General features: G+C 68.3%; 1 protein-coding gene across 1 annotated transcript; it reads left to right on the top strand.

The window, feature by feature from the left end:
• Positions 1-86: 86 nt before the first annotated feature.
• On the top strand, positions 87-14660 carry SCAF1 (SR-related CTD associated factor 1). The gene is made up of 11 exons (XM_087773156.1): positions 87-212; positions 2148-2294; positions 2419-2473; positions 3912-3976; positions 4188-4291; positions 5502-5629; positions 6458-9526; positions 9656-9738; positions 11023-11313; positions 14194-14322; positions 14428-14660. The coding sequence occupies exons 2-11, from the start codon at positions 2163-2165 to the stop codon at positions 14626-14628; spliced, it is 4257 nt and encodes a 1418-aa protein (XP_087629282.1). The 5' UTR covers positions 87-212; positions 2148-2162; the 3' UTR covers positions 14629-14660.
• Positions 14661-15483: the final 823 nt, after the last annotated feature.

Here is a 15483-nt window from a genome sequence, read left to right as displayed (position 1 = left end):
CTTATAAGGCGGTCCGGGCCGGGAGGGAGGGGGCGGGATTCGAAATAGCCACGCCCGCCCCGCTCAGGCCCCGCCCCTCCGCCGCGCGTCGCCTTAGCAACGCGAGTGGCGGGGGCGCGCCGGGAGTTGTAGTCCGGGTCCTCCCCCCCGCCAGGCGGCGCTCCCGGCGTGCCCCGCGCGGCCCCGCCCCCGCGGCGCAGCGGAGCAGCGGGGTAAGATGGCGGCGGGGGCGGCCGGGCCCGGCCCGCGGCTCTGAGGGCGGGGGCGGAGGTAGCGGGGCCGGGGCCGGGGCCGGGGGGAGACGGGGAAGGGGGGGGGGGGGGGGACGACGGGGTCCGGGGGGCGGGGGTGGGGGGAGGGGACCTGGGGCGGGAAGGGGGGATTTGGGGTAGGGAGAGGGGATTGGGGGCAGAAACGGGGAGATTTGGGGCAGGGTGAGGGGATTTGGGGCGGGAATGGGGAGATTTGGGGCAGGGTGAGGGGATTTGGGGCAGAAACGGGGAGATTTGGGGCAGAAACGGGGAGATTTGGGGCAGGGTGAGGGGATTTGGGGCAGGGTGAGGGGATTTGGGGCGGGAATGGGGAGATTTGGGGCGGGAATGGGGAGATTTGGGGCAGAAACGGGGAGATTTGGGGCAGGGTGAGGGGATTTGGGGCAGGGTGAGGGGATTTGGGGCGGGAATGGGGAGATTTGGGGCAGAAACGGGGAGATTTGGGGCAGAAACGGGGAGATTTGGGGCAGGGTGAGGGGATTTGGGGCGGGAATGGGGAGATTTGGGGCAGGGTGAGGGGATTTGGGGCGGGAATGGGGAGATTTGGGGCAGGGAGAGGGGATTTGGGGCAGAAACTGAGAGATTTGGGGTAGGAATGGTGAGATTTGGGGTACAGTGAGTGGATTTGAGGCAGGAAGGAGGGGATTTGGGGCAGAAACGGGGAGATTTGGGGTACGGTGAGGGGATTCGGGGTGGGAAGGGGGGATTCGGGATAGAAATGGGGAGATTTGGGGTAGAAAGAGGGAGATTTGGGGTGGGAATGGGGAGATTTGGGGTGGGAAGGAGGGAATTTGGGGTAAAAACGGGTAGATTTGGGGTACGGTGAGGGGATTTGGGGTGGGAAGGAGAGGATTTGGGGTAGAAAGGAGGAGATTTGGGGTAGTAACAAGGGGATTTGGGGTAGGGTGAGGGGATTTGGGGTAGAAACGGGGAGATTTGGGGTACGGTGAGGTGATTTCTGGGGGGATTAGGAGCAGGGGATTTGGGGTAGAAATGGGGAGATTTGGGGTAGAAATGGGGAGATTTGGGGTATGGGGAGGGGATTTGGGGCGGGAATTGGGAGATTTGGGGTAGGGTCAGGTGTTTTGGGGTGGGAATGTGGGATTTGGGGTAGAAATGGGGAGATTTGGGGTATGGGGAGGGGATTTGGGGCAGAAACGGGGGATCTGTTGTGCGATGAGGTGACTTGGGATGGAAATGGAGGAATTTGGAGCCTAAGCGGGGAGTTGGTGTGCGAACGCGGGATTTGGGGTAGGAACGAGGGGATTGGGAACACGGTGAGATGATTTGGGGTGAAAACGGGGGATTTTGGGGTAGGGTGAGGTGATTTGGGGTGAGAAAGGGGGGATTTGGGGCAGAAAGGGGGAATTTGGGGTAGGAACGGGCAATAAAGCGTGATAGGGTAGGCAGGACACGAATTGGGGCAGGAAAGGGGTTATTTGAGGCAAAAAAAGGGGAGAAAGGGGAAAAGCAGGGGTGGAGGGGGCAGGGGGTGGGAATTGGGGGGAATTGGGGCAAGAATGGGGGGAATTGGGGCAAGAAGAGGGGGAATTGGGGCAAGAAGAGGGGGAATTGGGGCAAGAATGGGGGGAATTGGGGTAAGAAGGAGGGAAATTGAGGTGGAAAAGGGGGTAAATGGGGTAGAAAAGGAAAAAAATTGGGATAAGAAAGGGAGATTTTGGGTAAGAAGTGAAAAATTAGGGGAAGAAGGAGCAGGGTGGGGGTGGAAGGAAGCAAAGTTGGGGTGAGAAAGGGGGGAATTGTGGTAGGCAAAGGGGAATCGGGGGAGAAGGGGGGTTTGGGGGGCGGTGGGGCAGAGAGGGGGGTTCGGGGGGCAGAGGGGGGTCCCCAGTGCCCCCTCTCCCCCCCTCCCAGGCCGTCGCCGTCCCCATGGAGGAGGAGGAGAAGCCCCGGCCCCCGGGGGGGCGGGAGGACCCGGCGGGGCCCGGCGAGGAGGGGGGGGGTCCCGGTGGGGCCCCCCCCGAGCCCGAGGGTCCCCTGCGCCCCGGCCAGGTCCTCGTGGTAAGAACAGAGGGGACAGCGGGGGTTTTTAGGGGGGGTGCCCCCCCCCCAAGGGGGTCCTGGGGGGGCTCTGACCCCCTGATGGGGTTTTTTGGGGGGGTCCCCCCCTTTTTTCCGCCCGCAGAAGGCCCTGCAGCGCGTGGTGAGCGGCGGCTTCCCAGGCTGGGCCGGGGGCGAAGGTAGGGAGGGCTCGGGGCGCGTCCCCTGTCCTTGTCCCCACGTCCCTTGCTGTGACCCCACGTCCCTGTCCCCCTGTCCCCACACCCTTCGCTCTGTCCCCACGTCCCTGTCCCCACGTCCCCATCCCTATCCCCGTGCCGCTTGCTATGTCCGCATGTCCCTGTCCCCGTGTCCCTGTCCCCACGCCCCTCACTGTGTCCCCATGTCCCTGTCCCCACGTCCCCATCCCCATGTCCCTGTGCTCTTTGCTGTGGCCCCACATCCCTGTCCCCGTGTCCCTGTCCCCACACCCCTCACTGTGTCCCCACGTCCCTGTCCCCACGTCCCCGTCCCCATGTCCCCGTGCTCTTTGCTGTGGCCCCACGTCCCCATGTCCCTGTCCCCATGTCCCTGTCCCCCTCCCCTCACTGCGTCCCCATGTCCCTGTCCCCACGTCCCCATGTCCCTGTCCCCGTGCTCTTTGCTGTGGCCCCACGTCCCTGTCCCTGCCCCCTCATTGTGTCCCCATGTCCCTGTCCTCCTTGCTGTGACCCCCTGTCCCTGTCCCCACATCCCTGTCCTCGTCCCCCCCGCCCCTCACTGTGTCCCCATGTCCCTGTCCCCATGCCCCTCGCTGTGTCCCCATGTCCCTTTCCTCCCTGTGCTCCTTGCTGTGACCCCACGTCCCTGTCCCTACGTCCATGTCCCCGTGTCCCCACGTCCCTGTCCCCACGTCCCTGTTTCTATGCCCACGTCCCTGTCCCCACACCCCTGTCCCTGTGCTCCTTGCTGTGACCCCATGTCCCTGTCCCCACGTCCCTGTTCCTGTCCCCATGTCCCTGTCCCTACGCCCCTCGCTGTGTCCCCATGTCCCTTTCCTCCCTGTGCTCCTTGCTGTGACCCCACGTCCCTGTCCCCACGTCCATGTCCCCCTGTCCCCACGCCCCTCACTGTGTCCCCGTGTCCCTGTCCCCACGTTCCCGGTCCCTGTGCTCCTTGCTGTGTCCCCACGTCCCCATGTCCCTGTCCCCATCCCCACGCCCCTCACTGTGTCCCCACGTCCCTGTCCCCACGTCCCTGTCCCCATCCCCACGTCCCTCACTGTGTCCCCGTGTCCCTGTCCCCATGTTCCCGGTCCCTGTGCTCCTTGCTGTGTCCCCACATCCCTGTCCCCACGTCCCCATGTCCCTGTCCCCATCCCCACGCCCCTCACCGTGTCCCCACATCCCTGTCCCCACGTCCCTCTTCCTACGTCCCTGTCTCCACGCCTCTCACTGCGTCCCCACGTTCCTGTCCCCTTGCTGTGGCCCCATGTCCCCATCCCTGTCCCCACGTCCCCGTCCCTGTCCCCACGCCCCTCACTGTCCCCTGTCCCCACGCTCTTTGCTGTGGCCCCACGTCACCGTCCCCACGTCCCCTTCCCGGCGCCACCCTCACCCTGCCTCCCGCCCCGCGCAGACGCCGCGAGGAAGAGGATGGCGCGACAGCGATGGTGCTGGGGACCCCGCGCCGAGGGCGGCCCGGTGAGTGGCCCAGTTCCCCACCCAGTACGTCCCAGTATGACTCCACAACGCTCTGGGCGCAACCGCACCGCGACCGTGTCCCACCCCGGCTCTGCCCCGGTGCATGCTGGGACCCAACCGGGGCTGGGTCGGGGTGCTGACCCGCAGGGCCCCCCCCCCCCCCCCCCACTGACCCGTTTTGGGGGGGTTTCTCCCCAAATTTCCCCCGCAGGCGTGGGAGGCGGCGGGGGGGCTGGCGGGAGCCCTGGACCAGTTGCAGCAGAGCTGCGTGGCCTCCCTGCGGGCGCAGCTCCTCCTGGGCACCGCTGCCGGGGGGTGAGGAGCCGCCGCCGGGCCCCTGGGTCCCTTTTTTGGGGTGCTGGGGGGGGGGGGGGGTCAACCGGACGCCTGGGTCCCTTTTTTGGGGGGGGGAGGAGGGGGAAGCCAGACCCCTGGGTGCCTTGGGGGGCGAGGGGGGGGGGTCAGCCGGATGCCTGGGTCCCTTTTTGGGGGGGGGGGGGGGGGTGAGTTGGGTGCATGGGTCCCCTTGGGGGGGTTAAGTGGGTTCCTTTTGGGGGGGGGGATCTGGGTCCCCTTGGGGGGGTTAAGTGGGTTCCTTTGGGGGGGGGTGGATCTGGGTCCCCTTGGGGGGAATAAGTGGGTTCCTTTGGGGGGGGGATCTGGGTCCCCTTGGGGGGTTAAGTGGGTTCCTTTGGGGGGGGGATCTGGGTCCCCTTGGGGGGGTTAAGTGGGTTCCTTTTGGGGGGGGTGGGGATCTGGGTCCCCTTGGGGGGAATAAGTGGGTTCCTTTGGGGGGGGGTGGATCTGGGTCCCCTTGGGGGGGTTAAGTGGGTTCCTTTGGGGGGGGTGGATCTGGGTCCCCTTGGGGGGGTTAAGTGGGTTCCTTTGGGGGGGGGGGGATCTGGGTCCCCTTGGGGGGGTTAAGTGGGTTCCTTTGGGGGGGGGGGATCTGGGTCCCCTTGGGGGGGTTAAGTGGGTTCCTTTGGGGGGGGGGGGGATTTGGGTCCCCTTGGGGGGGGTTAAGTGGGTTCCTTTTGGGGGGGGTGGGGATCTGGGTCCCCTTGGGGGGGTTAAGTGGGTTCCTTTGGGGGGGGGATCTGGGTCCCCTTGGGGGGGTTAAGTGGGTTCCTTTTGGGGGGGGTGGGGATCTGGGTCCCCTTGGGGGGAATAAGTGGGTTCCTTTGGGGGGGCGGATCTGGGTCCCCTTGGGGGGAATAAGTGGGTTCCTTTGGGGGGGCGGATCTGGGTCCCCTTGGGGGGGTTAAGTGGGTTCCTTTTGGGGGGGGGGGGGGCGGATCTGGGTCCCCTTGGGGGGGATAAGTGGGTTCCTTTGGGGGGGGCGGATCTGGGTCCCCTTGGGGGGATAAGGGGGTCCCCTGGGAGGGGGGGGCAGGGAGCTGCGTCCCCTTGGGGGGCAGGAAGTGGGGGGGGGGGGTGGGGACACCCAGGTCCCCTCAGGGTGAGGGGGGTGGGGTGCCCGGACACCTGGGTGCCCCCCCTGACCCCCCCCGTCCGGTCCCCGCAGCGGGGAGGGGGACGGGGAGGAAGAGGAGGTGGAGCTGGTGGCTGAAGTGCGAGTGGGGGACCTGGGGGACCTGGCCGCCGCCTCGGGGCTCCTGCGGCGCGAGAGGCCCTGGAGGGCCCCCAAAGGAGGTGGGGGCGCTGGGGGGGACGTTTGGGGGGGGGGTCGCAGGGGGAAATGGGGTGCTGGGGGGGTATTTGGGGGGTCACTGGGGGGAAATGGGGTGCTGGGAGGCATTTGGGGGGTCACTGGGGGGAAATGGGGTGCTGGGGGGTATTTGGGGGTGACTGGGGGGATAATAGGGTGCTGGGGGCATTTGGGGGGTGACTGGGGGGCATTTGGGGGTCAGTGGGGGGAAATAGGGTGCTGGGGGGCATTTGGGGGTGACTGGGGGGATAATAGGGTGCTGGGGGTATTTTGGGGGGTAACTGGGGGAAATAGGGTGGTGGGGGGTATTTGGGGGGTGACTGGGGGGCATTTGGGGGTCAGTGGGGGAAATAGGGTGGTGGGGGTATTTTGGGGGGTGACTGGGGGGATAATAGGGTGCTGGGGGGGAATTGGGGGGGTCAGTGGGGGGAAATAGGGTGCTGGGGGGTATTTTGGGGGGTCACTGGGGGGGTAATAGGGTGCTGGGGGGTATTGGGGGGTCAATGGGGAGAAATAGGGTGCTGGGGGGCATTTGGGGGGTGACTGGGGGGTAATAGGGTGCTGGGGGGCATTTGGGGGGGTTACTGGGGGAAATAGGGTGCTGGGGGTATTTGGGGGGTGACTGGGGGGTATTGGGGGGTCAGTGGGGGGACTCGGGGTGCTTGGGGGGTCACTGGGGGGTATCTGGGGGGGGGGGGGGGACTCGGGGTGCTGGGGGGTCATGAGGCATTGGGGGGTTCCCGGGGGGGGCCGTGGGGCTTTGGGGGGGTCCCACCTGACCCCACCCCCCCCCCCCCTTTTGCCTCCCCCAGGCCGCCTCCCCGGCTCCTCGGCGCGGCGCTGGCGAGCGCCCGGGGGTCCCCCGGCCCCCCCGGGTCCCCCAGCCGGGACCCCCCCACCTTTGCCGCTCCCCCACCGGCCCCGCCGCGCCCCCCCCCCAACGCCGGGCCGGCCCCGGCGCCCCCGGGGTCCTCGAGCCGCCGCCCCGGGGGGGCCGGGGGGGCAACAACAACAGCGGCCCCAAGGCCCCCCGGCCCCCCGGGAAGAACCGGCGCGGACGCAACCCCCCGCTAGCGCCTTGGAGAAAGCCGATTCCTCTTCCTCCTCTTCCTCTTCTTCTTCTTCCTCCTCTTCCTCCCGCTCCTCCTCCTCTTCGGCCTCGTCCTCCTCTTCCTCCTCGCAACCCGGCCCCCCTCCCGCCGCCGCCGCCGCCTGTCGCCCCCGTTCCCCCGCCCTGGATATTTATGACCCCTTCCACCCCACCGACGAAGACAACCCCGGCGGGGACTTCTCCTACGGAGCCTCTCCCCCCGGCAAGGAGGCCGAAGGCCGGCAGGACCAGAAGTACGATCCCTTCGATCCCACCGGTTCCAATCCCAGCTCTTCCCGGAGCAGCCCCAGCCCGGATGAGGAAGAGGAAGAAGAGGAGGAAGAGGAAGAAGAGGAGGAAGAAGAGGAGGAGGAGGAAGAAACGGCCGCTCGGCCCGACGTTTCCCACAGCATCAGTCGCATCTCGGAGACTTTGGCCGGCATCTACGACGACAACAGCCTCAGCCAAGACTTCGAGAAGGAGCCGGAGCCGCCGGCCCCCCGCGCCCCCCAGAATCCCCCCGGCGCCGATTCCACGCTGCCGGAGGAGGAAGAAGAAGAAGAGGAGGAAGAAGAGGAAGATGAAAACTCTCAGCTTCCCGAAGGGAACGTTCCGGAACCTCGACGTCGCGTTTTCGTGGTGGACCTGGCCGCCAAGAACCGAACAGAGAGCGAAGCCCACCCCAAGCTGGAGGGCAAGGTGTCGTTGGAAGTGGTGGCCGCCGGCAACCCCAAAGCGCCGGCCCCGCCGTTGCCCCCTCAACCCCGCGGCACCAAAACCAATCGGCACCGAGGTCGGCGCGAGTGGGGGCTGACCGGGGGCGATTCCGAAATCGAGGAGGGGGAGATCGTACAACCCGAGGACGAGCGTTACAGCCCCCTCCGCCTGTTCCGCACCGGCGGTGGCGGCACCGGTACCGGTGCCGCTAGGGGCCGGGCAACCGAGTCCCGGCCTCCCCGGCTACCGGAGGGCGATGATTTTCTTTCCCTCCACGCCGATTCGGATGAGGAAGGGGATTTCGGCGCCGACAGCCAACCCGATCCGCGTTGGAAAGGGGGAGGTTCCGACCTCCGCCGCAAAATCCTGAGCCAGCGCCGCCTGCGCGCCCCGCCCTCGCCGCGCTCCCCCTCCGCCGCTTCCCGCAAGAAACCCAAACGCTCGCGGGAACGAGGGGGAGCGGCTTGGGGGGGTAAAAAACCCCCCGAACCTCCCCCCAAACCCAAGGAGCGCCATCGCCGCCGCGGTTCCCGCTCTCGTTCCCGTCGGCGTTCCTGGTCGCGGAGTCGACGTTCCCGTTCGCGGGAAAAACGCCGGAGCCGACGTTCGGGGAGCGGCGAGCGACCTCGGCGTCCTCGGCACAAGGAAAAACACCGAGGCGAGGGGAAGAAGAAAAAGAAGCAACGGTCGCGTTCCCGGGAACGCCGGCCATCCCGGCGCCCGTCCCGCGAAGGACCGGGAGATCCCAAAACGGAAAAAGGCGGAGAACAGGCGGCGCGGCGGCGGGAAGCGCGGGCGGTGGTGCCGCCTTCCGTCCAGGAGCTGAACGACGCCGATCTCTTCGCCATCAAACGGACCATCACCGTCAGTCGACGAGAAGGAACGCCGGAACCGGCGAAACGAGAGGTGCTCTACGATTCCGAAGGATTAAGTTTCGAGGGATTTTCCGATCGGGAACCTCCGGAAGCGCCGGCGCGGGGGGGTAAAGGAGAAACGCGCCCGGCGACGGAGGGCAAGAAGGAGAAGGAGCGGAAGCGGAGCCGGCCGGAGGAGCGTCCCCCCGCTCGCGAGAAATACAAGAAGAAATTTAAGGAGACTCCCGGTCGCCCGCCGCCGCTCCCGCCGGAGCCGGCGAAGGGGGAGAAGGAGAAGCCGCCGCGCGGCGAGAGGGAGAAGCCGGCGAGGAAGAGTAAAAGCGGGGGGCACAAGGATGGGGAGGGGGTCCCCGCGAAACCCCCCGCTTCCCGGAAGGTGAAGCTGCAATCCAAGGTGGCCGTTCTCATCCGGGAGGGCGTCAGCTCCACCACGGCGGCGGGGAAGGAGAGCGGCGGCGGTTCCGGCGGCGGTTCCATCGGGGTGAAGTTCAGTCGCGACGCCGAAAGCCGAGCGCCGTTTCTCAAAGCCGAGGAGAAAGCGGCGGCCGAGGCCAAGGCGGGGGGCAAAGCCGAGCCCCCCAAGGACGCGGGGGTCAAGGTCAAGAAGACCAAAACCCCCAAGACCAAGGCGGGGTTGAAGAAGGCCAAGGGCGCCGGCGGCAAGGCCAAGGCCGGCGGCGAGGCGAGGAAGAAGAGGAAGGCCAAACCCAAGGGCTCGCTCAAGAAGTCCAAAGCGGACAGTTGTAGCCAAGGGGCCGGTAGCCCCCCGCTCCGCTTGCCCCCCAAAGTCGAACCGACGTGGTCGGGTTCGGAAAAATCGGGGGGCAGCCCCAAACCCCCCAGCCCGCCCCCCGGGAAGGTGACGGTGCCGGCGGTGCCGGTGCCGGCGGTGACCGAACGGGAGCTGACGCCCGACTCGCAGACGGTTGACAGCAGTTGTAAGACCCCCGACGTCTCCTTCCTCCCCGAGGAGGGGCCGGCGGGCGGCGGCGGCGGCGGCAACGGGGGACCCCCCGCGACGCCGGCGGCGGCGGGAACGGGGGGTCCGCCCGGCGCCGACCCCCCCCGAACCGAACCCGAAGCCGACAGCCGCTCGGAGGCGAAGGAAGAACCGGGACGTCCCTTGGGTCCCCCGCCGGCGCCGGTGGCTTGGAACCTGCAGGGCGGCGTGGACTGCGCCACCAGCGGCGTGCTGGCGCGTAGGTGGCACCTGGGGACGCGGCGGCGGTGGGGACACGCGGGGAGCGCGGTGTGTCCCCGTCCCCTCCCCCCCCCCCCCCGCCGCCGCGTCCCCGTCTTGACGCGGTGTCCCGTCCCCCTCCCCGCAGTGACGGCGTTGCTTTTCAAGATGGAGGAGGCCAACCTGGCCAGCCGGGCCAAGGCGCAGGAGCTGATCCAGGCCACCAACCAGGTGGGGACGCGCGGGACCGGGGTGGCGTCTCTTTGTCACCGTCGCTGGTGTCCCCCGCCGGACGGGGACGGTCACCCCGGGGGGAGTACGCACCCTGGGAGGGGACAGCCACCCCCCCTGAAGGGACAGTTGCTGCCCTTAAGGGACGGCCACCCCTCTTAAGGGACAGTCACCCCCCCAGGAGGGGACAGCCACCCCTCTAAAGGGACAGCCACCCCTCTAAAGGGACAGTCACCCTCCCAGGAGGGGACAGCCACCCCTCTAAAGGGACAGACACCCCTCTAAAGGGACAGTCACCCTCCCAGGAGGGGACAGCCACCCCTCTAAAGGGACTGCCACCCCCCAGGAGGGGACAGACACCCCCCTAAAGGGACAGCCACCCCCCCAGGAGGTGACAGCCACCCCTCTAAAGGGACAGACACCGCTCTTAAGTGACAGTCACCCCCCAGGAGGGGACAGCCACCCCCCTGAAGGGACAGTTGCTGCCCTTAAGGGACGGCCACCCCTCTTAAGGGACAGACACCCCTCTAAAGGGACAGTCACCCTCCCAGGAGGGGACAGCCACCCCTCTAAAGGGACTGCCACCCGCCAGGAGGGGACAGACACCCCCCTAAAGGGACAGACACCCCCCCAAGAGGGGACAGCCACCCCCCTAAAGGGACAGACACCGCTCTTAAGTGACAGTCACCCCCCTAAAGGGACAGTTGCTCCCCTTAAGTGACAGCCACCCCCCCAGGCCACCCCCCCCTCTGGCCACCCCCACCTCCCCTGTGCTGCGTCCAGGGTGGGGTGCGGACCCCCAGGGGTGCCCACCCACCCCCACCCCACAGGAGCCCCCCCCCCCCACCCTACAGGGGTACCCCCCACCCCACAGGAGGCCCCCACCCCCCAGGAGCCCCCCAACCCCCAGGGGTGCCCCCCACCCCACATAGGGGTGCATCCCCCCTCCCCCCCCCAGGAGCCTCCCCACCCCACATGGGGTTCCCCCACCCACCCACAGGAGCCCCCCAACCCCACAGGGTGACCCCCCCACGCCCCCCAGGGGCCCCCCCAACCCCACGGGGTGCCCCCACCCGCCCACAGGAGCCCCCCAACCCCACAGGGTGACCCCCCCACACCCCCAGGGGCCCCCCAACCCCACGGGGTGCCCCCACCCGCCCACAGGAGCCCCCCAACCCCACAGGGTGACCCCCCCACCCCACCCCACCCCATAGGGGTGCCCCCACCCCACGGGTGCCCCCCCCACCCCACAAGACCCCCTCCCCCTTCCCCTCTCTCTTGCAGATCCTGAGCCACACCAAGGCGCCGGCCCCCCTGGCCCCCCCCCAGCCCCCCGCGCCCCCCGCCCACCCCCCGGCCCCCCACGCGCCCCCCCCGTACCTGCTGCACGGGGCCCTGCCGCTGGTGGGGTGCCCCTCGGCGCCCGCCACCCCCACCGGGCTGCCGGGGGTGGGGGGGCCGGCGGCGGCGGCGGCCGGGGGGGTCCCCGCCCCCCTCTACGGCACCTCGTCCGGCGGCGAGGTGGGGAAAAGGGACGGGAGCGTCAGCTCCGAGGGACGCGGGGACACCGACAAGGTCAGAGGGGACGGGGGGACGCGGGGGGTTGGGGACACGGGGGGTCCTGGGGGGATGGGGACAGGGGGACACGGGGGGTCCTGGGGGGACAGGGGGACACGGGGGTACCATGGGGACAGGGGTACACGGGGGTCCTGTGGGGATGGGGATGGGGGGACACGGGGGGTCCTGTGGGGATGGGGGGACACAGGGGGTCCTGGGGGGACACGGGGGGTCCTGGGGGGACAGGGGGACACGGGGGTACCATGGGGACAGGGGTACACGGGGGTCCTGTGGGGATGGGGACAGGGGGACACGGGGGGTCCTGTGGGGATGGGGGGACACGGGGGTCCTGTGGGGATGGGGACAGGGGGACACGGGGGTCCTGTGGGGACACGGGGGGTCCTGGGGGGACAGGGGGACACGGGGGGTCCTGTGGGGATGGGGACAGGGGGACACAGGGGGTCCTGTGGGGACACGGGGGGTCCTGGGGGGACAGGGGGACACGGGGGGTCCTGTGGGGATGGGGACAGGGGGACACAGGGGGTCCTGGGGGGACACGGGGGGTCCTGGGGGGACAGGGGGACACGGGGGGTCCTGTGGGGATGGGGACAGGGGGACACAGGGGGTCCTGGGGGGACACGGGGGTCCTGGGGGGACAGGGGGACACGGGGGTACCATGGGGACAGGGGGACACGGGGGGTCCTGTGGGGATGGGGACAGGGGGACATGGGGGGTCCTGTGGGGACGGGGGGACACAGGGGGTCCTGGGGGGACACGGGGGTCCTGGGGGGACAGGGGGACACGGGGGTACCATGGGGACAGGGGTACACGGGGGTCCTGTGGGGATGGGGACAGGGGGACACGGGGGTCCTGGGGGGACAGGGGGACACGGGGGTACCATGGGGACAGGGGGACACGGGGGTCCTGTGGGGATGGGGACAGGGGGACACGGGGGTACCATGGGGATGGGGACACGGGGGTCCTGTGCGGATGGGGACAAGGGGACACAGGGGTACCATGGGGACAGGGGGACACGGGGGGTCCTGTGGGGATGGGGGGACACGGGGGTCCTGTGGGGATGGGGACAGGGGGACACGGGGGGGTCCTGTGGGGACGGGGGGACATGGGGTGAATTTGGGGACAGGGACAGGGGGACAGGGGGGGTCCCGTGGGGATGGGGACAGGGGGATATGGGGTGTCCTGTGGGGACAGGGGGACATGGGGCGTCTGTCCCACGGGGACGGGGACAGGGGGTGTCCCATGGGGACAGGGCTGGGGTGACCCAGGGTGGCCCGTGGGGACAAGGGCTGAGGGGACGTGGGGTGGCTCGTGGCGATGGGGTCACCCCACAGGGAGCAGGGTGACACGGGGACGTGGGACAGGGCTGTCCTGCCGGAACCCCCGTGACGTGTCCGTGGGGACACGGGGGGGACGCGGGGTGTCCTGTGAGGACTGGGGTGACAGGCAGCGTCCCACGGTGACACGACAGCGACTTGTCCCCGTAGGGACACGAGTGACGGGGTCATCCAGTGCGGATCGGGGGACACGGGGTGTCCTCCGGTGACGGGGACACATGTGACAGGTGTCCTGCAGCGATGCTGACGGGGACAGGGTGACACGGGTGTCCTGTGGTGGGGACGCGTCTGCTGGGGGTGATCGCGGGGACACGTGTGACACCGGCGTCCCGAGGGACGGCTGTGACACAACCTCCTGCGGTGGTGGCATCAGGGACGCTGGTGACGGGGGCATCCCAGGCTGGAGGTGACATTGGAGATGCCGGTGACGGGAATGGTTGTGATGTGTTGGTGGTGACGGGGACGTCCCGTGGTGGGGACGTCCCCCGGTGGTGACGGGGACAGCAGTGACAGTGATGGGGACTTTGTGCGTCGGTGACGGTCACGGTGGTGACGGGGACCTCCCACATCAATGACGGGGCCACCGCACGTCAGCGGCATGGCCATGCGGGTTGGGGACATCCCACGTGGGTGATGGTCATGGTGGTGACAGGGACGTCCCACGTGGGTGATGGTCACGGTGGTGACGAGGACATGTTGGTGATGGCCGTGGTGGTGACAAGGATGTCCCATGGTGGTGGTGGCCACGGTGGCGATGGCCGTGGTGGTGACAGGGACATCCCATGGTGGTGATGGCCGTGGTGGTGACAGGGACAACCCACGTCAATGCCAAGGACGTTGTGTGTTGGTGATGACCATAGTGGTCATGGGGCCACCATCCCACCTTGGCGATGGCCGCGGTGGTGACAGGGACAATTCAAGTCAATGATGAGGACACTGTGTGTTGGTGCTGGCCATGGCGGTCATGGGGCCACCATCCCACGTTGGTGATGGCCATGGTGGTCATGGGGCCACCATCCCACGTTGGTAACGGCCACGGTGGTGACAGGGACAACCCACGTCAATGCCAAGGACGTTGCGTGGTGGTGATGGCCACGGTGGTCATGGGGCCACCGTCCCATGTCATTGATGGCCATGGTGGTCACGGGGCCACCATCCCACGTTGGTGATGGGCACAGTGGTGACAGGGACAACCCAAGTCAATGATGAGGACATTGTGTGTTGGTGATGGCCATGGCGGTCATGGGGCCACCATCCCACGTTGGTGTTGGCCATGGTGGTCATGGGGCCACCATCCCATGTTGGCGATGGCCACAGTGGTGACAGGGACAACCCACGTCAATACCAAGGACGTTGCGTGGTGGTGGTGATGGCCACGACGGTCACGGGGCCACCACCCCACCTCAGCGATAGCCACGATGGCGGTGATCCCCCCGCCCCCCCTCCGGTTACAACCCGGGACCCCCCACCTTGCCCCGCCGCCGCGTCCCCTGCCGTCCCCTCACCCCCGTGTCCGTCTGTCCCTCCGTGTGTCCCCCCCCAGTACCTGAAGAAGCTCCACACCCAGGAGCGGGCGGTGGAGGAGGTCAAGTTGGCCATCAAACCCTACTACCAGAAGAAGGAGATCACCAAGGACGAGTACAAGGACATCCTCCGCAAAGCCGTCCACAAGGTAGGGCGGGGGGCTGGGGGGAGGGGCTGGGGACACCCCGCCGATGTCCCCAACCCCCCCCCCCCCTCCCCCCTCACCTTGGGGATGTGTGTCCCCCCCCCCAAGATCTGTCACAGCCGGAGCGGGGAGATCAACCCGGTCAAGGTCAACAACCTGGTGCGCGCCTACGTCCAGCGGTACCGCTACTTCCGGAAGCGGGGGAGGAGGGGGGCGGGGGGGGGGGGGGAGCCAATGGGAGGGGCGGGGCCCCCCAAAGATTTGGGGGGGCCCTTGGAGAAAGCCCCCCTCCCCATGCCCCCCCTCTGATCTCCCCCCCACCCCTGTCCCCCTGTGCTGTAAATATGGGGGGGGGGGGGGGGGGGAGGGAAAGGGGTGCCCCTCCCCCCCTCCCCCCACCTCAAATTTGGTTTTACTTATTTAGCATGGTCTTTTTGGAGCCCCTCCCCTCCCCGCCCCTCCCCCCCCCCCCGGGTGCCCCCCCCCCCTGTACCCCAAAATCCTTCATAAACTGCCTTTAGCCACCCGGCTGCCGCGCCCTCGTTTTTGGGGGGGGGGGAGGGGCACCCCTAAATTGGGGGGTGGGGGTGGGGCGCCCCTACGTTTGGGGGGGGGGGTGGGGTGCCCCTAAATTGGGGTGGGGGTGGGACAACCCTGAATTTGGGGGGGGCGATGGGGCACCCCTCAATTGGGGGAGGGTGGCCCTAAATTGGGGGTGGGGGTGGGGCGCCCTTAAGTTTGGGGGGGGTGGGGAGCCCCTAAATGGGGGGGGGGGGGGAGAACGGTGAATTTGGGGGGGGGGGGCGATGGGGCACCCCTAAGTTTGGGGGGGATGGGGTGCCCCTCAATTGGGGGGGTGCCCCTAAATGGGGGGTGGGTGATGGGGTGCCCCTAAGTTGGGGGGGTGGGACAACCCTGATTTTGGGGGGGGCAATGGGGCACCCCCAAATTTGGGGGGGGGGGTGGGACACCCCTAAATTGGGGGGGGGCATCGTTTTTGGAGGGGGGGGACTGAGGTGGTTGAGGCCCGTAATTTGGGGGGGGGGGGGACGGGACACGGGGGGCGGGGGGGTGTCCCCGGGGGGGGGGAGGGGCTGGCAGTGCCGCGCGGTGTCCCCTCCCCCCCCCCTCGGTGTCACCAAATGCCACCACCCCCGATCCGGT

The sequence above is a fragment of the Nipponia nippon genome, unplaced genomic scaffold (genome assembly GCF_047370975.1).
Source record: "Nipponia nippon isolate SJK-2023a ecotype South Korea unplaced genomic scaffold, ASM4737097v1 scaffold_38, whole genome shotgun sequence".
Lineage (NCBI taxonomy): Eukaryota > Metazoa > Chordata > Aves > Pelecaniformes > Threskiornithidae > Nipponia > Nipponia nippon.
The sequence above is the reverse complement of the archived record's forward strand: the minus strand, read 5'-3'. Positions and strand labels throughout refer to the sequence as shown.

Bases quoted from the DNA above. Each gene is read 5' to 3' on its own strand.
- SCAF1 (XM_087773156.1), top strand. From the start codon at position 2,163: ATGGAGGAGGAGGAGAAGCCCCGGCCCCCGGGGGGGCGGGAGGACCCG. The intron at 9,527-9,655 runs GTAGGTGGCACC...CCCTCCCCGCAG, and splicing joins CACCAGCGGCGTGCTGGCGC to TGACGGCGTTGCTTTTCAAG. The intron at 9,739-11,022 runs GTGGGGACGCGC...TCTCTCTTGCAG, and splicing joins TGATCCAGGCCACCAACCAG to ATCCTGAGCCACACCAAGGC.